This window comes from Lupinus angustifolius, chromosome LG07, assembly GCF_001865875.1.
Source record: "Lupinus angustifolius cultivar Tanjil chromosome LG07, LupAngTanjil_v1.0, whole genome shotgun sequence".
Taxonomy (NCBI): Eukaryota; Viridiplantae; Streptophyta; class Magnoliopsida; order Fabales; family Fabaceae; genus Lupinus; species Lupinus angustifolius.
Window position 1 is genome coordinate 466,390 of NC_032015.1, and position 25,011 is coordinate 491,400.

Below are 25,011 nucleotides of genomic sequence, written 5' to 3' on the forward strand. Positions count from 1 at the left end.
TTCTTTGTCTTAACCTTCTATTCTCCTTATCTATATGATTGGTGCCTTCCATGAGATTTTGGTTTACCTTTGCCATGCGTTATGGTTTTCCATCATTTTTTAAGCATGTTATGATTGACTTTGTCGAATCTCTATGATATAATTGTCTTTTAACTATAGACTGCTTGATATCACATCTACTAGAATATAAAGCAATTGAGTGTATATTGTGCCTGGTGATTTTTGTGTTTTGATGATGGCTTTAACAATCACTTGAAAGGAAAGTTAGGAGGTAATGTGCCTAATTGATTTGCATTTGTTTGAATGCTTCATAAAGTATGATATGGTAGAAAGCTCAACAATGTTTTGTTGTTTGATTACCTAATGGCTCATCAGATCCATAAATACATAAGGATTTGACCAAAAGACTTTCTATATATTATATAAACTATTAATTAGACCTCACTGAAATGTAGACCAATGATTGCATAGGCATCTTGCAAATTGCAATGATATAGAGAAGTAAGACTTTCTATATATTTCATAAACTATTTCCCCCTGATTACTGATTAGTCACCTCATGAAATTAAAACTAAAAATGTAGTTGACATGATACTGGTTAAATGCTTTTTGACAAGTTCAACATGTCTGACTTGATATTAATTCCAATTTCATATTTACTATAATAGCATTGCTTCCATAAAACCAATCTGTTGAAAAAAGAGGATTAGCAGTTATACAACCAGCTTGGTTTTGGGGCATTTCTGTGATGGATCTAAATCTGCAACAATTAGTTGCTTATGTTCTGTCAAGTACAAGTAACATTAAGTTTCTGTGTTTTGGATTTGTTCTCTACTCACCCTAGGCTGTCAAGCTATCATCAACACTTAATGATAAACTGATAAACTGAGAAAGCTATCATGGTATTGTAACAAATGAAAAATGTTTTGGCCCTATATTCCAAATATTTCATATGTTAAGGCAAGTGATTGTTTTTACTCATATTTTCAATGACAAAAATGTGATTTCATGATAAACAAAAGGATAAAAATATCATTACATATTGCCCTTTGTATGTTATTTTGTGGCACTTGCCTCTCTATTAATGGAGAGGATCTTTACTCGTCAACTACTACAGTGTGTATCTTATCTATGCGCAACTGTCATCAATACTATAGGTCATGTGGAAGTTTTAGCTCAAATCTATGGCTCACATCCTCCTCAAAAGCCGTTGAATCTGGTTTTGTTACAATACCATGTCTTTACAGGGTTATAGAGAATGTTTAAGGCATGGTTGAAGCATGAAAAGCAAGGGAAATAGGGTTATAGAGAAGAATGATGTCAATGAGCAGCTTTTATTATTTGGAGGAGGTAACCACATAGATTATGCTTTATCTGGAAAAAAAATACACTCAACTTTTCAAGATTAACTTTAACTAAGGATTTTGTTTTTACTAACAAGTGCCTTTTTATTGACACTTTTAAGTATAATAATACTTCTTTTTTATCTTTCATTCATTAAAAAAATACTTCTACCAATAATTTATAAAAAAGATTAACTTCATTCATTAACTAAAGAAATGTCTTTTGCTTACACACACTTGAAGTATAATAATACTTTTTTGTCTTTTATTCATTAAAAGGTGCCTATTCCATGATAGAGTTTATCTAGTTTTAAACCACCCAACCATCATCATCAACCACCAACAATTTGTAAGTATCCTTAACATGGGACAATCATAGAAGAAATAGAAGTGGTTATTAACTAACTACAACCATAGAGATATCAACAATGATGTGATTGGTGCAATGCAATTAATTAATAAATTCTCCATCATGTTTTACATCAAACAGATTCGGGCGATTCTATGGTGGGTCCAAAACACTAACATATATAAACAAGGTATTTAAGCTGAATTTTTAAAATTTGTGGCTCACATAAAACAAAGCCAAAAATCATGTGCCGCCGCTATATGCTTTCCTCCATCACCAGAATACTAATAAACTCACAATGTATAAGTCATTCATTATATTATCTACTGCCAACTCTGCCAAAGAACAAAAACATTGCAATTACCATCTTTTATAAAATTATCATACAAAAATGACTAGCCAATTATGTGATAAGCAGCACAATACCATCTCAAGGATTGAAGTAACTTGAACCGCCAATGTTGATTGCAATTAGTAGTGATATACTAGTAATCACAGCAAACCAAAATAATGCTGACCCTGCAGTCACAACAGACACTCTTTAGTGTTTATATTATATACGAAAAAATAAGATATCATCGCACAAGGGACCCCCTAGTGGGGGTCTGTGACGGTAGATGTCGCAAGCCTTATTCCGCAAGTGGAGAGGCTGTTTCCAATGTTTGAAATTGTGACCTCTAGGTTAGATTAAGAGATTATAACTACAAAAGAAGAAGAAAGGGGAAAATAGAGCCATTATAAAAGAAAACACTGTACCTACAAAACCTTGAGAGTTGTCAGAAGTAGAAGAAATTGTTTCAGCATTGGCAACAGTAGACTTTGATACTTTGGAGCCTGTATTTGAGCTATAATCCAAATTTTTGGTAGACCCAGTTTCAGATGCCACTATTCCTTGGAATTCCTCACTTACAATTAATGCTGCTAATACATCCATAAATGACTCATTATCAGTTCGGTACATAGGATCTCCTTCATTCTTCTCATCAGTGACATTTGCTTCTTCTGAATCAGACAACTCATCATCTGAAGCATCTACATAAATGGCATTCACCTCAGTCTTGTCATCTTCTTCATCCTCCACATATGCTTTATATGTTAGCCGTAGTAATATCTCGCCGGAAGAACCCTTTCCTAAAATTCCCCAACCACCTTGTAGAACCACAATCCTGTCTGTTGGTACAGTGTCTTTAAGAGATGCCAAATCAACCTGAGAATTTTATCAATTAAAACACAGACAGACAGACATATAATGCTGCTGATAAATACGAAATTATATTCCATTTTTTCATTCAACTTGCTACTATCCAACACATGAATTAAACATGGCAACTGAAGATTCTATACAATCTTAAATAACAAAAGAATTTGTTATTTCTTAAAATAACTTTTATATTACATTATACTACATGTCGAATTTTACTGCTGCAACTGATAGAAAAGATATAACTTACTTTTCAAGAAAGTACTCTAATGACATAAAAATAAATAATTTCACAGCATTATGAAAAAATCTCATTAAGGGAACTTTATCATAACCCTCGTGGCATGGTGGCAGTGAAAATGGTGGATATACTATCTGTTAACGTGTAGTTAGATGACATAGAGATGTCAGTTTCACTCCTTTGATTCCAGTTTTTTCCCATGTCCATGCATTGACCTTTTCATTTATTTTTATAAATTTCAGTTGTTTGCGACAAGGTATCACAAAATTACAAGAACACTCCAAAATATCACCCATCCCTGAAATACTCCAAAAGACTCAATGAACCTATACGTTGGAGAAGTCAAAATAAGTGGCATATAATATGGTCCATCCACAAACAGCCCTTCAAGCATTTAAACTAAGAAAATAATCACCAACCGCTTCTAAAAAGTAATCTCACCCATCCACAATCACCACTTCCTATGATGTTTGTGAGTTTATTTTGCTTAATACAGATCAACTCACAAACATCAACCAATTCCAGCTCACGTCAACAAAATATTTAGTTCGCCGTCAACACAAGAAAAACACCGCCGATCAAGAGGTAGAATCCAACATAATTCATAATAATCAGAAAAATGAATAAAAGAAAGGTAACTCAAAGTCGACCACAAGAAAAGGAGGGAGAATCTGCTAAGCACTTCTTAGTTTAGACAAGCATTCATGAAACAGTATTGACTGTAGAGTAGACTAGAAGCTAAGTATCAAGATCTCAAAGAAAATCCAATAGCTAACAGAATCTACGAAAGAAATATAAAACTATTAAGTGGAGCAGATGTGAAATAACAAGCCAAAAAAAATTATGGTATGGCATATTGGCATATAATACATACCTCCCCTGTACCAATAGTCAAATCTGCAAATCCCAGAGAGTCCTTAACCTGGACAAGTAACTTCTGCTTTTTAGGGTTGGCGACAAGCATATGAAAATCCTGTACAGAGATTAAAACACCAAAAAAAGTTAAAGATGAAAAATATAGAAATCACACGAGCTTAAAACAAATATTAATCAGGAAATCCAAAAACAATACTTGGTTCCAAATTGGCATTCCAGGAGGCCCAATGACAGTAGTCTGGCTGTTCTTTTTGCTGCGTATAGTTTGATTTCCAAGACTGAGAATAACATAAGGATCTGTCTTGCCTAGCAAAACAATAAAACAAAATGATTCTGGAAGACAATAGAACATGTATATATTTCACACTATATTTCAAAACATTTTTTTGTTGAAACTAAAACTGGTAAGAAAAGAAATAACATATAGAACAATATGAAACACATAGTCAAAATCTACTTTTGTAGTTACGTAGACACATTCTTGTGTGTGCAGATGGTAATATTTCACTAAATACTCAAATCAGAATAGTTCAATACATAATCTGAGTCTATCCCCTTATACCAGATAAGTTAATTTAACATGTAATAGTATTTATCAAACTCCAAATCAGAGTACATATATACAATTTTCATCTAACATCTGAGGGTTATATTGAGTACTTCAAACTGCAGAATGTTTATTATACATCAAACAAAAAGTCTCAGAGCGTAGCCAAGAAATATAAGAAGATAATTACTGGACAACTTAAAAATGAAAATCCAATTATAAGGAAGGAATGGACAAATCAAGGCTGGATATTAAAAAAATGCAACAATTTAATTAAAAGCAAATACAACACAGTAGAGTTTTACCATAGAAGAGATAAGAAAGCTTTCGAGCATCCACAAGGGTAACAGATAGTTCACCGACAGAATCTTTGTTTCCATCTTGCATCTCTCCAGATTTAACATCGTTTGCAACCGGACCAACTGCTTTTCCCTTTTGGAAATCCAAAACAATTTTCTTTGGGCGTACAAATAGTCTGGGTAAATCTTCAGTGAGAAGTCTTGTCAAAAACCTGCAAGAGAGAAGACAGAAATATTGTGTGAAAATTGGTAACAAGAAAAAACACAGAGATTTTTCACAGACAATCTTGAGATAATAAATCCATAAGGATGATGGGTGCTTGGTGTAAAGAATACAAATCTAAAGAAAGAGAATCAGAGAGCGTGTGAAGAAGAAGAAACAAAAATTTATTGAATGACATGTGAGTTACAATGATAAGAGATTGATCTATTTATAGCAGGTAACTACCTACTAACCAGAATAACAAACTTTATAACTAACTCTCTTCTACAGCTGTCTAGAACCTTCTAGACTATTCTTATTTTAACTAATTTGGGCCTCCTTCCACAGAGTTCTAATCTGAACTGGATGTTTCTCTAATACTTGGAAAGGATTAAATTCAGAAGACATTAATTATCTTACAGAATTAATGACATGAACATCATTTTTTGAATGAAAAAAAAAACAACTAAAAAGAAAGAAAAGTATAACTTCACAGGCATCAAATGAAAAGAACTTAAAGCATAAAAGAGATAAAAGTGACTTACATTGAGAGTACTGGAATTGCTGGTTATCCCCAACAATGCACAAAAAAGAAAAGATATTGTCAAGAACAGTGTCAGTTAAAAAATACAAAAAAATATTATTACAAGTTAATCATTTAGCTTCCTTGTAATTATCTTCCTTCACTCTAACATAGTCTTTGAAAGTAGGACTGCTCCAACCATCAATAAAATCTAAACTTATCACTGAAAACAACACATCATATTACTATAAACTATTCCACCAATTAAATATCAACTTCAAAGGGTAGGAAAATTGCACTAATAGGCCTTGAGGGTCCTTTTCTTATAGTTATCTTTTTACTATCCACTCTACATTTTGCTTTTATAATAACGTTCCAAAAATAGTTTCTTTAGTTGAACTTTGTGTGGAGGCATTGACATCGACTTAAGGATAACAAAACTTCTTATGAGCAAGAACATATGGCGTACCCATTAAATTGAACAGACGGAATGGAGACAATTCAAACTTGATCTTTGGAAGAGAAACAAAAGCCCATGATGCAGCTCCCACCCAGGGTTCTGTAGGTATTAATCGCAATTTTACCCAAAGCTCGCCATCAATGTCAAAATCTCGAACACCAACAGGCACCACAATTGGAATAATGCCAAATTTTAGAGAAAGCATTAATAGCATACGAGCACCACCAGTATACCTAACTCCTATCTGGTACCTAGACAAAACAAAAGAAAATTAAACAGGTTATAGCCTTACAGGCAATATCAAGTTTTTGAAATACAAAATGGTAAAAAAGAAAAGATAACAGACTATAGCATTTGATCTCAGGGAGATAATTCTGTGAATATAATTAAGGAAAAGTGCTCCAAAGTCATTCATACTACGTAAGATATGACCCAAAAATTATCAAAACCGCAATTCAAATAAGAGATCAACTTCAACATTTATAAGCCAGCAAAAATATTTAGCTAGAGGCCTTGCTATACACTGAGATGAAACATTAGATAACAACTGATATTCTACACATAGTAACCATATAAGATAATGAATATAACAAAAGAACACAACAAGGTGAACAGTGATTATCCATTTGATTATTATTGCTCTGACATGCATCAAAATCCACAGCTAGGAAACTGAATTTGTTGCTATCAAGAGTTACTGATATGCCATATAAATCAAAACTTACTGCAAATCGTTGACACGGCGAGAAGTCCTGCGTTCAACATTCCTAACAGACAATGGTTCATCCCCTAATGAGAATTGCTTAATCTCAACCCTTTCCACATAATCAGGTTTCTTCAAGTCATCAATAACAGGCTGAAGCGACCCAATAATCCAGTTCTCAATTCCACCTCTATAAACCTTCCATAACTTCCCAAGCACCATATTCACCCATTCCACTGATTCTTTTCTCTGCAAATCCTTTTCCAAAAACAAAGAGAAGCTTGTTGGCACCTGTGGCCACACGCCACGCAAGCTATCTTCACTGCTAACTTTGTTCCTTCTCCTTGAAGACCACAATTTATCAAACACAACGCCGACAAAGAAAAAGAACACAAATAAACCAGCCACGTTGCGGTTAATAGGAGGCGATGGAATTGGGTGAATCACCCCCAATTGTGTTCTTAACTTATCTACAATAGGGTCTTCTTGAAAATTGGTGAAATTTGACCCTAACTGAATCTGCTGTGACTCTTGAGAAGGAGACACGCCATGTTCATTATCCTCGTCAATTTCATTACTAATCTGATTAAAAACGAAACTTTTGGCACCCCTTGTAGTTGAATTTGCGAATTCCGTGTTCCGAATTCGGTTGGAACTATTATTATCTGGGGGAATAGCACAGAAACGAAGGGTGAATTTTCTTCGGGAATTCCTACACCCAGAATGCGCAATGAAACGTTTTCTTCTTCTTCTTCGGGACAAAGGGGAAGCAACAAAGTGATTAACTTCATTGGTGCAAGGACAGAGGGTAGAAGAGAAAATCTTCATTGGTTGGAGAATCATGTGGAGATAGCAATAGCAATAGCATGGTTAACATAAAACATGAATTCAATGGAATTTGAATTGAATTGAAATCATGAGAGATAGAAAGTTGAAAAGAAGAATAGTGTTGGAGAGAATTGAAAAGAGAAAAGGTGTAATAAATAATAATATTGTGATTATTATATGATGATAGTGAGAATTTGAGGGTAGATTTATGGCCTCACAAATCACCACTACGTGGATAATCAATTAATGGGAAATGCTTAACTAACCTTAGGGTAAGGATCAAAAGTAAAAAAACAAAGAGAAAAGTGCATAAAACCTAGTAAACTTTATAGATTTTAGTAGTTACTATGATCTATTTTATTCATGATTATTACTTCTTAATTTTTATTACTTTATAAAATTGGTCTATATATAAATATATTTTAAATTACTAATAAGTTAGCAATTGTGTAAGGTGATCATCATTGATATCAGAGAAAAACATTATTAAAATACAAAATTGATTGAGGCGAAGATAAATAAATTTTAAAATTAAAAATAATGTTATATACACACAAAAAATGAAATAATAATGATCAAATTGTTGAAGTTAAGAAAAATGCATGAGTGATAAATTTTTAATTGCAAGTAGTTTAAAAGTATTTTTTTATAATGATTAATTTCACGGTTAAGTTTAAGAACTAATTAAGAAGAATAATTAGTTCAAAATAATTATTTATAAAAGATATAAATTTAAGGTGTTCTTATAAACTTTTCTATACACTCCAAATATTATTATATAACATTTATCCTTAAAAATAAGAGCAAAAATAATAAATTATTTTTATGCTAGCAGAGAAGAATCTGATTCCTACTCCATAAAACCTTTTTTCTTTCCTAACTTATTACCTAATTCAAAAATAATTTTTTACTTGATTAATATATTTTGAAGTGTGTAATTATCTCTTCAAACACGTGTCATTTTTAGGAGTTGAATCTGTGACCTTTTTTGTCATCATTAGAATATAATAAGACATTACATCATTGAATTAACACCACATTAGAAAAACGAAATAAGATTTTATGTAGTGTCTATTTTTTTCAATATAAAACTTAAGCAAGTGCATTAAGAGGGTTATCAGTTTAGTAATTCCTACCTTTCTTAAAAAAATTAAAATTAATATTTAAAGTTATGCAACAAGTAAACAAATAATTAAATGTTGTACAAATTTAATATATTTTAATTGAAATATTTATATTATTTTCCAGCATTAGTCAAAATAATCATTTATGATTACAAATTATACACTAAATTGTATACAAAATTTTATATATGAGCTAAAACTTAAAAGTTCACAAGAAGGAATAAATTGATCACAATATCAATACAATGATTAGGACATTTAGGAGTGAAAGAAATTAGTGTGTATATAAAAATATAAATGTATAATTGAAAAAAAATGAATTTTTAAAATATGAAAACATGTAGAAGAAATAGAAGTGTTAAATATCAATCTTTAAGAAATGTGGGGAGTGTAGGGAATGCTTTATCATTTTTTAAAATCTCACCTTGAGAATATGAAATCCACTTGTTTAGTATTCCTCCTATTTTATGTCTTTTTTTATATTTTAACTTATTTAAAGTGTTTTTCAATATTTTCTATTTTTAGAAATCTAATATATAATTATACTCTCACACAAAATGACTCTCACACGGTCACACCCTCCTCTTTTTTAATCTTTTATTTTCAAGGAAAGATATTTTTAGGGAATCAACCATAGCATATTCTCAACAACTTTTATCTAAAACAAATAAGACCAACAACCAATAAAATATGATTTATTCGAGTATCATAATATAAAAAATGTGTTAAAAATATTTATGCATAAAAAAGCTGCCTTACAATAATTTTTATAAATATTACCCATAATGAATTCTTGCATTTATAACGAATTTCAAAATTTGATACCCTCTTGAACTATAAATCAAATCATTACCAATTAGGTCAAAATATTGGAAGTGATGGAGTTATTCGTAATCATGAAGATCATTGATTATCAAGATTCTCGGGAAACATAGGCATTTGAACTCCCATTTTAAAAGAGCTTCTAGCAATTGATCATGGGTTAAGGTTGACTTGGAGTTTGGGTTATCATAAGGTAATCTTGGAGAATGACTACCTAGAGGTGATCCACATCATTTCGAATATGTTACAGATTCATTTGGAGTACATATGTGGAGTTATTCGTAACGGGTTGTTTACTAAAAATTGGGATGTTTGAATCCTACATATCTTCATATAAAGAAACAGGTTGGTGGACTACTTGTCAAAACTTAGTTTCAGAATAATGACTTGAAGTTTTGGGATTCTCCACCCACCTGAGCGCTCAACATTCTGCAGATAAATCTCACCTATATATTTTAGCATTTTCTTTGTTCTTATTTCTATTGTACCAAAAAAAAATAAACATTCTAAAATAATTCAAAATACATATAAACAATAAAAGCTTATTTTAAGTATGTTATGATGACTCATATCACATCCTATTATCTCATGAAAAAACCATTTTCACCAAGCCTAACAAATATTACCAATTAGGAGCTTTTAATCTTATCTCCCACTATTATCAAATATCATATTAGTTAGTTGAAATTTATTTATTAAAAAATCATGCTACGAAGGATGTGTTTTTTCTTCCCTTTATAATTTTTTGTGTTTTTTTTGGGTCAAGCTTATTGCACCGCCCACGTTGGTCGGAGGTTGGAACCAAGGCGGTGGCGGTGCAGTTTTTTTCCTTTGATTCTCTATAATACCCTTATTTGACTTTTATTCATATTATTACATTAATAATGAGTATATAAAAACGTGATCAGTTCAAAGATGTGTTATGCTATTGGTTGTACATAGAAAGAGACACTTGCATACAAATATTGAATCATAACTGAAGTAATTTTCAACATAGATTTCGTATAATATTCAAATTATAGGTTTTCTATTTATGATAATTTTCCAAAGTCCAAAGTTTGAGAATTACTTACAATAGTGGTTCTTCTCTTTCAAAAGTTGGAACTAAGCTTATATTAGAAAACAATAGTTTTGGATAAGCCATGTTTGAAAAGAAAATGAATAAATAGTTACTTTGGGATGGTGTATGGTGTGAGTGCTATTTATCTATTTTTATATCCACACATATTTGCTAGTATCATGTGGGTAACTACATATATTTAATGAGTTTTTAAGATTGATTATATATTTATATTATATTTATAAAAAATAAATTTCTTATAGAAAATAATAAAATAAATTATATACAAACACAATTAAAAAATTATATATAAAATATATATTAAAAAAATCAATTTTATAAATATGTGAATCCCTATGTAGCGAAATATCAAAATATTTGTCCTTAATCATACACTATTTTGCGATTTTTTGTCATTGATCGATATAGTTTATAACAATTAAAAAATACATCTTTAAGTTTGAAAATTTACTCGATTAGTCGAATCTTTATTCTAAGATACGTGATGGACTTAACTAACCTTGTTTAGATAGATATTACTAATAATAATGCAAAATACATATAAAAATAGTAAAAGCTTAAATAATGGATAGATAAATAAAAATGACATCATCTTATGGAAAAATCCATTTTCAACAAGCATATCAATTACTATAAATTACAAGCTTTTAATCGGATCTATTATCAAAATGATCTTTTTTTATATTATTAAGATATTTTTTTATTCTATATGTAAAAAATTAATATCTTTTAGATACATTAGGACTGTTTTTTCTAACAAATGTTATTTATAAGAATCACTTTTGATCAGTGCCTTTTACGGGGAATTGGGTCAAGTTTTTCTCACGGCGCACGTTAGTGCACGTTGGTGTCGGAGGTCGAGAGCCAACGCGGTGTCGGTGCACTTTTTACTTTGCCTTTATACCCTCTTTTGACTTGTCTTTGACTTTGTCTTGTAATGATTTTGAGTATGTAAAACGTGATCACTTCAAATATATCTATGCTACGACACAAATTTCAAATCTACATACAAATATTAAATCATAATAAAAGACTTGTGCACCAATAAAGTAATTTCCAACATAGACTTCGTGCTAATATTCAAGTGAGATCTACTTACTTCAAGAGTAAGTCTTTAAAACTTACTTCTTATCATAGTCATCAATTTTATAGAATGGCCGAGAAACATAGAAATAAAGGTATCATTTCAATAATTTTGGCTAGACAAGATATGCCTTATTTGTAAGATGGAAGGCTTGTTGATATGGTCTTGATATGACTTACAATCACCTTTTCTCTTTCTAAGGTCGGAACTAAGCTATATTGCAATAATTGTTTTGGGTAGGACATATTGGGATTTATACAAAATACTTGGGATCCATATTTTAAGTTATAGGGTCAAAAATATATGTCTTCACGTTTATACATGAAAGTTTTTTGTATAACTCAAACCCAGCTTAGGGTATGCAAATTGAGTTTCATCCACATGATCCACAAAATTATCACTGAGATACATTTGAACAAAATTGTAAGTCTAATATTGGAATTTAGAATAGGTTTTTTTGCATTAAAAAATTAAAGAGTTTTATTGTTTCTACACAAACATTGGCTTGAAAACTATAATCTTGGGCAAGGACCATTTAACCAAACATTATAAAAATAGAAAGAAGGTTTACATACAATTTTAATTTTTATAGTTTCTAACTATTTTGATATTGGCCCTTTTAATTTAAAGTGTAGTTTCAAGTCCTTATATTTTTAAAATCATATAAACTCTGGAAAAATAGGGACTGTGATCAAACTTTTAAATTATAAGAATCAAAACATAATGTTTTTGGAAAACTATAGACTAAATATATATATTTAAACTTAAAAACCCAAATAGTAAAACATTGTGAAACCACTATGCACAGTGAATGTATCTCCACCATTAAAATGAGTAAAACTGAAAAATAATTTTTGGACCATGGCTTGGTTTGACTTAAGAGAGTTTCAAGCAGGGCAGATATTGAAGGGCCATACAAAAACACATTGGGTACAACGCATGCATATGCACACATGCAAAGACCCTCAAATGTAAGATGCATTAGACTTGCAAACAAGAACTTCTAGAATTAAGCATTTCAGTCTCAAATCATCACATAAGAGATGAACCATATGGCATAAAGACAACTAAGTCAAGTCCACATAATCCATAAAGGACAACTAAATCAATCACAAAAGCCAGATCAATCCAAAAACACAAAAGCATAATGATAAGTTCAGAAACAAGATGCAATAATTCCTACCACATAAGAGATGAACCAAAATTCATAATCAGTCTACCGGTTGATCAACCTCTGCATAAGCAGTTTCAAGGTGTGCTTGCTCAGCTTCTTGCACCTCCTTCTCAGTTTTCCTACCCTTCTTTGATTTGTAGTACACACTCATAAATGTTCCAACAGCTCCATACTTCTTCCTGCTCTGTTCATACAGACCTGCATCAAACATCCTCCAGAAATTCTTCTCAGACAGCTCAGAAACAGCATACTGTGGCTGAAAACCATGATTCTCGATCATCCAGCTCTCCAATTTGCGCACTGCTTCTGCACCATCAAATACCTCACCCCTCAAAACAGGACCTGGTGCATAGTAAACTCCAATGTCTGTGTACATTTGAGCAGTTTGTGTGTCTCCCTGCCTGCGCTGCAGTTCGAAGCCTGGCTCTGGGTAAATCATAGTTTTGACAGGCAGCTTGAACAGTTTGTGAGGGCAAAGCCAAATGGGATATACCTAAAAAGATGACAATCAACAACATAAGAAACAAAATTGATGAATGCATGACTCAAATAATATAAGCAAACCAAACCCCATAGTTAATTAAATGATAGGACATCTTGAATTGAAATAAAATAGAACAACATTTTGGATTTGGAATAAGCAAGACAAATTATAACACCGCTATGTTGGCAAACTCACAACTCGAAATTTTCTTGAGGGCAAAACCCCTTTATGTGTTACAAATAAATAAAACTGTTGGGATCATTTAATTTAGAACACAATAGACAGTGTAAATGGGCTTTTCTTGCAAAACAATGACCCAGGAGATCAGCCCCAAAGTTAAGCTTCTTATGAGTGAAACTATAATTTTAAATGACTTCATCTTGAAAGAAACAGTCTGAAAAGTAAAATTCATGTAAAACATTATTAAGGTGGGGTAAGAAGGAAAATGTACCTCCATCTCACGGTGAACCCATTCTAATGCATCACCGACCTTGTACAGAGGAACAAGCATGTCTTGGATGACATGCATTTCATGGTAATAGTTTCTTATAGCTTCACCTTGAGTTGCCTTGAGGAGAGAAACCTTGGGTGGCATCAACCAGCCAAAGAGAAACCTAAACCAACATTGATCAGCAAATGGGAGGATAAGTTTTCCCTCCCAGTACAGACACCTTGTGTGCCTGTGATAATATTCTCTGGTCGGGATGTACTCAATAAACTTCCCTTTCTTCAGTGCTGTCTGGGCATGTTGATAGAACCAGGGTTTAAACCACCATCCTACACTGTTGATCTTATTCCCTTTCAGCTTAGCCTCTTCTTTTGAAGCATATCTCCCAGTCATGCACACAGCTTCTGTTGGATTATAAATCATTGTTTCTACAAAGTCTGGAACCTTGTCATCATTATCCTGGTCTCCATCTCTTGGAGCAAAAGAATCAATATATCCCTGTGCAAGTTCTTTCAGGTTACCAACAACAGGTTCATAAGTTAGCTTCATATACTCCTTAATGGGAATAAGCTTAATCTCAGCAGCAACAAGAAGCCCAAGTGTTCCCTGAGACCATGGAATTGCATGAAATAAATCAGAGTAGTCATTGTCCCTGGTAGCTCTAACAAGAGTACCATCTGCCAAAACAATTTCATAAGCCACAACAGTATCAGAGAACAAGCCATATTTGTGAGAACTTCCTTCTATCCCATAACCGTTAATAAGGCCACCAAGTAGGACATATTGGGATTTATACAAAATACTTGGGATCCATATTTTAAGTTATAGGGTCAAAAATATATGTCTTCACGTTTATACATGAAAGTTTTTTGTATAACTCAAACCCAGCTTAGGGTATGCAAATTGAGTTTCATCCACATGATCCACAAAATTATCACTGAGATACATTTGAACAAAATTGTAAGTCTAATATTGGAATTTAGAATAGGTTTTTTTGCATTAAAAAATTAAAGAGTTTTATTGTTTCTACACAAACATTGGCTTGAAAACTATAATCTTGGGCAAGGACCATTTAACCAAACATTATAAAAATAGAAAGAAGGTTTACATACAATTTTAATTTTTATAGTTTCTAACTATTTTGATATTGGCCCTTTTAATTTAAAGTGTAGTTTCAAGTCCTTATATTTTTAAAATCATATAAACTCTGGAAAAATAGGGACTGTGATCAAACTTTTAAATTATAAGAATCAAAACATAATGTTTTTGGAAAACTATAGACTAAATATATATATTTAAACTTAAAAACCCAAATAGTAAAACATTGTGAAACCACTATGCACAGTGAATGTATCTCCACCATTAAAATGAGTAAAACTGAAAAATAATTTTTGGACCATGGCTTGGTTTGACTTAAGAGAGTTTCAAGCAGGGCAGATATTGAAGGGCCATACAAAAACACATTGGGTACAACGCATGCATATGCACACATGCAAAGACCCTCAAATGTAAGATGCATTAGACTTGCAAACAAGAACTTCTAGAATTAAGCATTTCAGTCTCAAATCATCACATAAGAGATGAACCATATGGCATAAAGACAACTAAGTCAAGTCCACATAATCCATAAAGGACAACTAAATCAATCACAAAAGCCAGATCAATCCAAAAACACAAAAGCATAATGATAAGTTCAGAAACAAGATGCAATAATTCCTACCACATAAGAGATGAACCAAAATTCATAATCAGTCTACCGGTTGATCAACCTCTGCATAAGCAGTTTCAAGGTGTGCTTGCTCAGCTTCTTGCACCTCCTTCTCAGTTTTCCTACCCTTCTTTGATTTGTAGTACACACTCATAAATGTTCCAACAGCTCCATACTTCTTCCTGCTCTGTTCATACAGACCTGCATCAAACATCCTCCAGAAATTCTTCTCAGACAGCTCAGAAACAGCATACTGTGGCTGAAAACCATGATTCTCGATCATCCAGCTCTCCAATTTGCGCACTGCTTCTGCACCATCAAATACCTCACCCCTCAAAACAGGACCTGGTGCATAGTAAACTCCAATGTCTGTGTACATTTGAGCAGTTTGTGTGTCTCCCTGCCTGCGCTGCAGTTCGAAGCCTGGCTCTGGGTAAATCATAGTTTTGACAGGCAGCTTGAACAGTTTGTGAGGGCAAAGCCAAATGGGATATACCTAAAAAGATGACAATCAACAACATAAGAAACAAAATTGATGAATGCATGACTCAAATAATATAAGCAAACCAAACCCCATAGTTAATTAAATGATAGGACATCTTGAATTGAAATAAAATAGAACAACATTTTGGATTTGGAATAAGCAAGACAAATTATAACACCGCTATGTTGGCAAACTCACAACTCGAAATTTTCTTGAGGGCAAAACCCCTTTATGTGTTACAAATAAATAAAACTGTTGGGATCATTTAATTTAGAACACAATAGACAGTGTAAATGGGCTTTTCTTGCAAAACAATGACCCAGGAGATCAGCCCCAAAGTTAAGCTTCTTATGAGTGAAACTATAATTTTAAATGACTTCATCTTGAAAGAAACAGTCTGAAAAGTAAAATTCATGTAAAACATTATTAAGGTGGGGTAAGAAGGAAAATGTACCTCCATCTCACGGTGAACCCATTCTAATGCATCACCGACCTTGTACAGAGGAACAAGCATGTCTTGGATGACATGCATTTCATGGTAATAGTTTCTTATAGCTTCACCTTGAGTTGCCTTGAGGAGAGAAACCTTGGGTGGCATCAACCAGCCAAAGAGAAACCTAAACCAACATTGATCAGCAAATGGGAGGATAAGTTTTCCCTCCCAGTACAGACACCTTGTGTGCCTGTGATAATATTCTCTGGTCGGGATGTACTCAATAAACTTCCCTTTCTTCAGTGCTGTCTGGGCATGTTGATAGAACCAGGGTTTAAACCACCATCCTACACTGTTGATCTTATTCCCTTTCAGCTTAGCCTCTTCTTTTGAAGCATATCTCCCAGTCATGCACACAGCTTCTGTTGGATTATAAATCATTGTTTCTACAAAGTCTGGAACCTTGTCATCATTATCCTGGTCTCCATCTCTTGGAGCAAAAGAATCAATATATCCCTGTGCAAGTTCTTTCAGGTTACCAACAACAGGTTCATAAGTTAGCTTCATATACTCCTTAATGGGAATAAGCTTAATCTCAGCAGCAACAAGAAGCCCAAGTGTTCCCTGAGACCATGGAATTGCATGAAATAAATCAGAGTAGTCATTGTCCCTGGTAGCTCTAACAAGAGTACCATCTGCCAAAACAATTTCATAAGCCACAACAGTATCAGAGAACAAGCCATATTTGTGAGAACTTCCTTCTATCCCATAACCGTTAATGAGTCCACCAACAGTAAGATCATCAAGCTCTGCAACCACAGCAAGTGCAAGATTCATTGGGACAGTCACCCTTGTGATCTGACCCATGTTGACTAGGGGCTCACATCTTGCAATCATTCTTTCTTTGTCAATCTCAAGCACATTCCGAAACGCAGATAAGTCCACTTCGAAATGGCGAGCGCGCTTATAGTCAACATTTCTCATCCCAACCGCGATCCATGGCTTTCGAGCTGTGCAGACAAGACCATCCTTTGATGGATTCCTCTGTTTGAGACGCTTCACAACCTTCTTCACATTCTCATCATGTTCCCTTTGGCGCGTCTTATAGGACTTCCACTCAGATCTTAAATCCCCAAGGTATGTAAGAAAGTAAAGGGTGAAGGAAATGGGAAGGACTATAAAGATAACAATTATCCATCGAAAGTTAACAAAATAGTCCACCCAAATCTTCTTCCTTTTAGGGCGCAATGGAGCCTCAAGATCCGACATTGCCCTTCACAAGATACTGCAAATAAATAAAATACAAAACATTGTGATTCATTTGAAATTGCACAACACAACTATAGCTCTTATTAATTTCTACCATTTTAAGATATCTGTATACATAAAAAGCACCCTTCTTCTACAAGAACAAATCGGAGAAAAAATGTATATTATCATGTCAGCAATGATCATTACAAACTAAAATCTAACAAGTGCATTAACACAAAATCTAAGCAGCTAGAACTGAAAGAAGCATAAAAACATGGTTCAGTTGAATTTGCACAAATATAGAAAAGCGAAATGTATATCGATTTAGTTGTAGCAAAATTATATAAGCATGTATAATCAATGATTGTTATATCAGATTAAGATGAACAGAAAAGTAAATAATTAAAAAAAAATGAAGGAAAGTAGGAGCAAGAAAGATCGAGAGAGAGAGAGAGAGTACCAGAGGAGAGAGTGGGGGTTGTGAATGGAAAGTAGTGGAGGACTGCTTATAATTATATCACCAACACACTCCATGTCCATACAAGTTTGTTGTCTCATAAATTGGTGTCACTAAATGTATCATTAGTGGTGGTTAGTTAAAAAATAATTAATTATTAATTTTTTAACTTAAAAATATTTTTTCAATCAATCATAAGCTTGTGGTACAATCAAATATTTCACTTTTTTATAAATTTAGATACTCCCCAATAAAATTTTGTTTTGAATTAGATTGTGATATATGATAAAATTAATTTGTAATTGGCTAAATAATTACTATTTAAAAAATAACAAGGTATTGATTTATTATTATAAGACTCTATTAAATTTTGGGATGATTAAAATGTCAAATATTTGATTCATGAAAGTGTGATATTGGTTGGAGATAATTTGGTAATAAACTTCAAAATGACAATTAACAATACACTTAAAATAACGCGATGTGATACAGCTAATTGATCCCTGAGTCCACACTTGACGTAGTATCAGAAAGGGTGGGAATCACGACGAGATGGACCCACCTATTTGACAGTCACATACAAAAATTTTAAATGATATATTATGTTACAAATATTCTTAACTAGGTTATAAAATAATATTTTATTATTAATAATTGATTCATATGAAATTTGTAGGGCTGTTTTATAAGAGAATATGTTAAATACAAAAGTTGTTTTTATTAAATCCTGAAATTTCAAACTTTCAGTTTTTTTATTACAAACCAGTACGGTATAACAGGTGGGCGATATGATCTATGCTAATAATTTTATAGAGATTCTGCACATGGGATGTGAAATGATAGTTACATATTATCTTTATTAGCTTATTAAATACAATATTTTAAACTAATAGTTTCCCCCTAAGAAATAAGATAAATAGCTCCTTAACTCATAGAATATTAAGAAATTCATTAGGATAAATTATGCATTAAAAATAAAAAAATAAATTTAAAAGTGTGAATTAAGGGCAAGACTTTATGATGAATGCCGTTATGTTGGTTTGGACTATAGTAGTAGTACTGTAGTAGTAGTACATTGATATAAGGGAAAATATCCTAGGGTCCAGGGTCCTCCAAGCAATGGCCATTCATAGAAGATTGAGACAGTTTTATTTTTGTCTCCATATAACAGTGCTTTTTCCTACACTTATATAACAAAATTACCTTTTTTTTCAAGGGATATCTAAGGCCACTATTTTAGGTCAAAATACCAAAAATTAATCTAACGGTTAGTTTTGGATCCATCTTCAAGGAAATTATTACTCAAAATTATCCACTCCTGCTACGATCAAGGGAGCATATTTTCTGTCCACTATATATGATATTAGATGTATCATGAGCTATAATTATTTGGAAAAAATACGTATAAATTAAAAATATAATTATTAATATTTTTTGACCAATAACAACTCATGATATATGAAATAACATATATTATGGGACGGAAAATTTCTCATTATTTATAAGGCATAGACTGAACTAGTGATGATGAAATTTTGAAAAGGAGTGAGACACATATGGGTAGATATATAGGTTAGACAGGGAAATTTAATTTATATAGAGGTGTTTCAAAATGAAGTTTTGAACCCAACCATACATAACAATACATGCATCTGTCGTCTAAGTACAAAATTTGTTAATGGAACAAAGGACCATTTTTTAGTTGGCTGCCTACCTGTATAACAAAAACATGTGCACCAACACAAATTAAGAATTGCAGATTGATAGAGATCACGGGTGGGATTGTCCCATTTTCTATCTCATTTAGCCTATAAAATCTTAACATGTGTTGGGATATTTAAGACCACCATTTTCTATAAAAATATTTTTAAAACTAAACAATATAATATACGTATCATAATTTCAAAATATAAAGATTGTGTGTAAACATCCAAGTCATATAGTACCTGATAGCTGTTGCTTAGTTGGCTTGGGGATAATGTCTTCTTTGTTTTCTCTCTTTACTTTTCAAATCTCTCTTCATCCTAGTAATAACTTCACTATTTGAATCCTAAATTGAGCCTCATTCCACTTTTCCCACAACCATCCACTATTTTCTTTTATCCGCATCTTATTCCATTTTATTATAAATCGTTAAATAAGTACGATTTGATAAATTATTGTTTCATCACTTTTAAGTAAATAAAAGCTATGAGAAAAAGATAAAAGCAATGAAACGGTAAAGTGCAACAAGTGTTTTTTTATAAGAAAAGAATATCTATAGTAATGAAAAGACAAGTTATTGATTTTGCCGTTACATTTAAGAGTAAAAATATCAATTTATAAAAAAAACTCTTTGTTTTTTTTATGCAGTTCACTCTCCATTATCCTAACACTTCAAAGATGGGTAATTTAACTAACGCGTATAAGCAAATAACTATTTAACAGAATTACATCTCCATCACAAACTCGTTATCTTTTGGAATAATAAAAAGTCCTCATACCTCAGATTTAGATGCTTTGATCTGAAAATTCACATGCAAGCAAGTAATCTCGTGCTTGTAAGATTCTCCTCAATAAAAATATGGTATACTAATATTAAGACAGCACATCGTTGATGCACGAAATCCATATAACAAAGGTGGAACAAAATGTATAGTCATGATCATTGCTCAGTACTGCACAATCCTCATAAGTCACTACACATGCAGGCCCAAACTATTGACAACAGCATCTTTTTTCTCAGTAGACTTTATAATCAACATAATTATCATTAAATTTAGAGGAAATGGGTTCATATAAGCACCCAAAAGCTTGTAGTAGCATGCTTCAAAAAAGATTATGATAAAAGGAATAAAAGTTTGAAATTCTAAAATATAAATTATAGTTGCCAATCAATGGGACCGATCCCGTTTTGCTCCAGAAGTTGGTTAGTGCGAGAAAAGTGCCTGCACAAATAATAAAATACAAAATAAATAAAGATAGAAAGAAAGGGTTCAAAATTTCTTAGAGTTGTTAAAGGAATAGTGATCACGAGGTCCTTTAAGTATGATATTATATAAGATCCGAGTATCATTGGAACAGAGCATGAAAAAGCTGCATCATGTTACCCACTTGCACATGAGTAGACGGTAAAGGCCCATGTGACATGGACATAATTTAAATCCTAAATCGATTTAAAATGAAAAAAGTGTGTTTGGAAAATGAATTTCAACACAATAAAGTCTACATTAACACGGTCCAGTGCACGATGCTCCAACTTATTGGGGTCTGGAGATGGTAGCCTTCACATGCATGTGAAGAGGTTGTTTCCATGATCTGGCACAACCTCTAGGTTACAAGACAAATAATCTTACCATCGTGTCAACACGATCTCTATGTTACAAGACAAACAACCTTATCGTTATGCCGACTGTGGAGGCTCACCCTCAAAGTCTACATGAAAAAAAAATTAAAAATTGACAATGTATTTTAAGACTTTATGGTGCCCAAATACATATATTTTCATTTGCCACCTTCCTTCCACTCAGCCAACCAACTAACCAAGCAACGAAGCACACCCTGGATATTTAACATCTACACCCTTCCAGGATTTTGGGCTCCAAAAGGATCTATTTTGTGGCTAAAGACCTTAATATGTCCACACAGATATAAGCATACTGTGATGCCATATAAATACCACACAGAAAAGGTACATAGCCTCTGCTCAGTGTTGAGCCACTTCTTCCAATTAGAAGTTCTTCATACTAACTGAGGTAGGCCCTAATTCATTAAATAAACTTAAACTTTAGCCATGAATGCCTAGTTAATAGATTAGACATAGACAAAACGAAACAGTGGGAAGTTGGAACAGATTTTTTTTAAATGAGATCACAGACTGACACAGATTACTATATTATAATGCAAGACCACCTTACCTGCAGCCAAAGAAGCCTCTATGTGCAGATAAACCAGAAGGATGTGCAGCTTCAAGAATGTGATGCTTTGTTGCATCAATTAACCTGTGTAATATGATACCCATGTAGAAGCTTGTCAACAAGTTTCACAGAATTTATCTTCCAGGCAAGAAAAATGAAAATAAATTAATTAGCAAAACAAAACCATTTCACAAAAGCAGCTTGCAGAATAACTTGCTTGTAAGTTGTAACACATCGCTCACAAATGGAAGTATTTTTTTTTATATTTTATCTTTTCAGATCAAGCTGACTTTGCTAGCCCAGGTCAATGGTTCCATGTGTGGTTTTCAAAGCTTGTTACAGTGCTGTACAACTATAATACCTCGATTTCTCCCGAGCAGAGTTTCCCCACAACAGAAACACAATCCCTTCCTTCTTCTGTGAGATTGTCTTTATAACAAAATCAGTAAATTGTTCCCAGCCCTTTTTTGCATGAGAGTTTGCTTGATGCTTCCTGACTGAATTCAAAAAGAAAAAACTACTTACAAAACACCATTTAAATAAAAGCATAAAACACAAAAATAGTGAAACAGAGTATCTTAACTATTCACATAGTGAAATATAAACTGTATATACATGACTTTGAAGTTCACAAAATGCACACAAAAAAAATCAAACCTGTGAGAACAGCATTGAGCAAGAGAACTCCCTGAAATTATGTTAAAATAGTGATTAGAGGGCACCTACCACACTAAAATATCTATAACAATGACATACAGGACAGTACAAGTGTACACCTTCCCACTGCATTCACAACAACTTACTAAAGCCTAAACCTCCAAAAGCGCAACTTTATAATTAAGCAAAATTGGTCGACTGTCTTTTTAGGGTATTCGATCCATGAACATAATTCATTCGACTTATGTAGCCAACCCTCCTAGTGGGATTAAGGCTTAGTTGTTGTTTTAGTCTTTTTAAGGTGTAAATTTTAGTTACTGAAGACTTGTTATTCTTCAAATCATATTAAACATTTCAAGGAAATGTTTAAGAAGCCTCATCTTTTAAAAGTATATTAAGCATAACATGCTGGGTGGAGTTGATGCAGAAACAGAGTTATCTAAACAAGAGCAAGATGTGATTAACACTTTACATCTGATACTTTTGAGTTTCATTAGTGAAATAGTTATGTAACATAAATTATCCACATTGTTTGCTTTAATTAGACAGCACAAATAGCAAGTCTTTAAATATCAAATTTGTCTATGTTGGGATTATTTGAGCATTTAATAGTTCCTCTGACGGGAAAAGAACACAACCTAGAAAGAAATCATGGAATAAAATTGAAGTCGTGCCAATTGCAATGCACACCTGCGCAGCCCATTTCTGTAGGTTTCCATGGGGAGGAATCGAGCAGCCAAGGTCTTCCTTAAGTTCCTTAAATATATTTACTAAACTGGAAGGAACTTTGACACCCTCAGGCACTGAGAATGAGAGGCCCATCGCTTGACCAGGTCCATGATAAGGGTCCTGAAAAAATAAATGCTTCACGATTTAAAGCTCAGTTATTTGAACATATTAAATGTAAGGAAATGTTATCCAACTTGAAATTTCTGCATTCCTTTCCCTTTCCTTCAACAAACCAACTCCTAAACAAACTCTAAAGGGAAATCATACCAGTATTTGACATTATTGGGATAAAACCGAACCAATATCTTCTCCTTGTATTCTATGCCTTGTAATATTGTATGTTGGGAAAACCAGAACAAGTTCTGTCTCATAATGACAACTTTTACCTCATCCCATTATAATATTGTATCTTTCCTTTTTACGTCATTTAACAAACCAGCAAGTTGTGCAACTATTCTTGCCAAAAACCTCAAATTCAATCAGCTAATCTCCACATAGCTATAATTTATCAATAAAAGTTCTGAGAATCAAGTGATAGAGATTATTAGGTTGAGTTTACCTGTCCAAGGATGACAGCTTTAACAGTATCAAAAGGAGTAGAATTAAGAGCATTGAAGATCAAATGAGAAGGAGGATACACATAATTGCCGCTACTAATCTCAGTTTCCACAAATTTAGAAAGAGTAATAGCATAGGGTTTTTCAAGTTCACCGTTAAGAGCTTCCAACCACGTCTCTTCCACCATTAACTCCTCTAGTGTTACAAAACCACCTAAATAGATGCATATTGTCATAAACGACATCATAATGTTCAAAACGACTGTATAAACCTTGAATGATTGAATAATAGTAATGAATACCTTTGGATTTAGAATCGGAAATCTTTTGGAGACAGATATTGAGATTACGCTTGGACTTGGCGAGAAGCTTGTTGTGTTGGATGCGTGATTTCTGGTGAACGGAGAGTGAAGTGGTGGTGGTGGTGGTGGGATCATCGGATTTGGAGAGTGATGGAGTGAGGGTTTGCTTCAATCGCTTCGAAGGTGGTTTCCAAAAATCCATTAGGGTTTTCGAACCCATTTCTCTCCTTTTCCCTCTCTCGCTCTCTCTCCACAATAACAATGGCGGGAAAATACGGAAGCAGCTTATTATATTGCTTTCATTTATATTATTATTTTATTAGAAAATATATATACTGACAATCTAAGTGTTTTTTATCCTATAGCAAATACTCACCATCATTTATATGTTAGTTATTATTGACTTTCAAATAAAAGTATTACAAATCAATAATGAATGATAAGCTAACAATGTAAAAAAACTTGTACATTGTTAGTGCGTAGATTTTACACATTATTACAGCTTCTTCTTCGTGCTTGTTACAGTTTTTTAAATAATATTATTTTTAAACTAATTCGTTTAATAATAAATTTATTTTCAAGTACCTCTATATTACTTTAATCAAAAGCTTGCACTTTATTTGTATTATCGGATGGTTGAGAATACTCTTTTTCTATAAGCAAATGTATAAATCGGTTATGTAAATTAAATATGCAAATAATAGAACTCTTTCACTTCAGAGATAAATGTTTAACTTCTGTTAGGATG

At 32.7% G+C, this 25,011-nt stretch overlaps 4 protein-coding genes across 4 annotated transcripts; all 4 read right to left on the reverse strand.

The window, feature by feature from the left end:
- Nucleotides 1,849-7,604, reverse strand: LOC109353189 (tricalbin-3-like). Its single transcript, XM_019595403.1, has 9 exons — nucleotides 6,767-7,604; nucleotides 6,051-6,292; nucleotides 5,604-5,622; nucleotides 4,863-5,068; nucleotides 4,207-4,316; nucleotides 4,009-4,107; nucleotides 2,449-2,899; nucleotides 2,119-2,211; nucleotides 1,849-2,027 (listed from the first exon to the last, which is right to left on the reverse strand). Exons 1-8 carry the CDS (start codon nucleotides 7,585-7,587, stop codon nucleotides 2,123-2,125), a joined length of 2,037 nt encoding a protein of 678 aa, XP_019450948.1. The 5' UTR covers nucleotides 7,588-7,604; the 3' UTR covers nucleotides 1,849-2,027; nucleotides 2,119-2,122.
- LOC109353190 (delta(24)-sterol reductase-like) lies at nucleotides 12,746-14,562 on the reverse strand. The gene is made up of 2 exons (XM_019595405.1): nucleotides 13,793-14,562; nucleotides 12,746-13,350 (listed from the first exon to the last, which is right to left on the reverse strand). Exons 1-2 carry the CDS (start codon nucleotides 14,336-14,338, stop codon nucleotides 12,895-12,897), a joined length of 1,002 nt encoding a protein of 333 aa, XP_019450950.1. The 5' UTR covers nucleotides 14,339-14,562; the 3' UTR covers nucleotides 12,746-12,894.
- LOC109353192 (delta(24)-sterol reductase-like) lies at nucleotides 15,389-18,195 on the reverse strand. Its single transcript, XM_019595408.1, has 3 exons — nucleotides 18,126-18,195; nucleotides 16,436-17,699; nucleotides 15,389-15,993 (listed from the first exon to the last, which is right to left on the reverse strand). The coding sequence occupies exons 2-3, from the start codon at nucleotides 17,681-17,683 to the stop codon at nucleotides 15,538-15,540; spliced, it is 1,704 nt and encodes a 567-aa protein (XP_019450953.1). The 5' UTR covers nucleotides 17,684-17,699; nucleotides 18,126-18,195; the 3' UTR covers nucleotides 15,389-15,537.
- On the reverse strand, nucleotides 20,733-24,545 carry LOC109353194 (uracil-DNA glycosylase, mitochondrial). The gene is made up of 7 exons (XM_019595410.1): nucleotides 24,264-24,545; nucleotides 23,964-24,175; nucleotides 23,366-23,524; nucleotides 22,676-22,706; nucleotides 22,380-22,515; nucleotides 22,019-22,102; nucleotides 20,733-21,049 (listed from the first exon to the last, which is right to left on the reverse strand). The coding sequence occupies exons 1-7, from the start codon at nucleotides 24,481-24,483 to the stop codon at nucleotides 20,983-20,985; spliced, it is 909 nt and encodes a 302-aa protein (XP_019450955.1). The 5' UTR covers nucleotides 24,484-24,545; the 3' UTR covers nucleotides 20,733-20,982.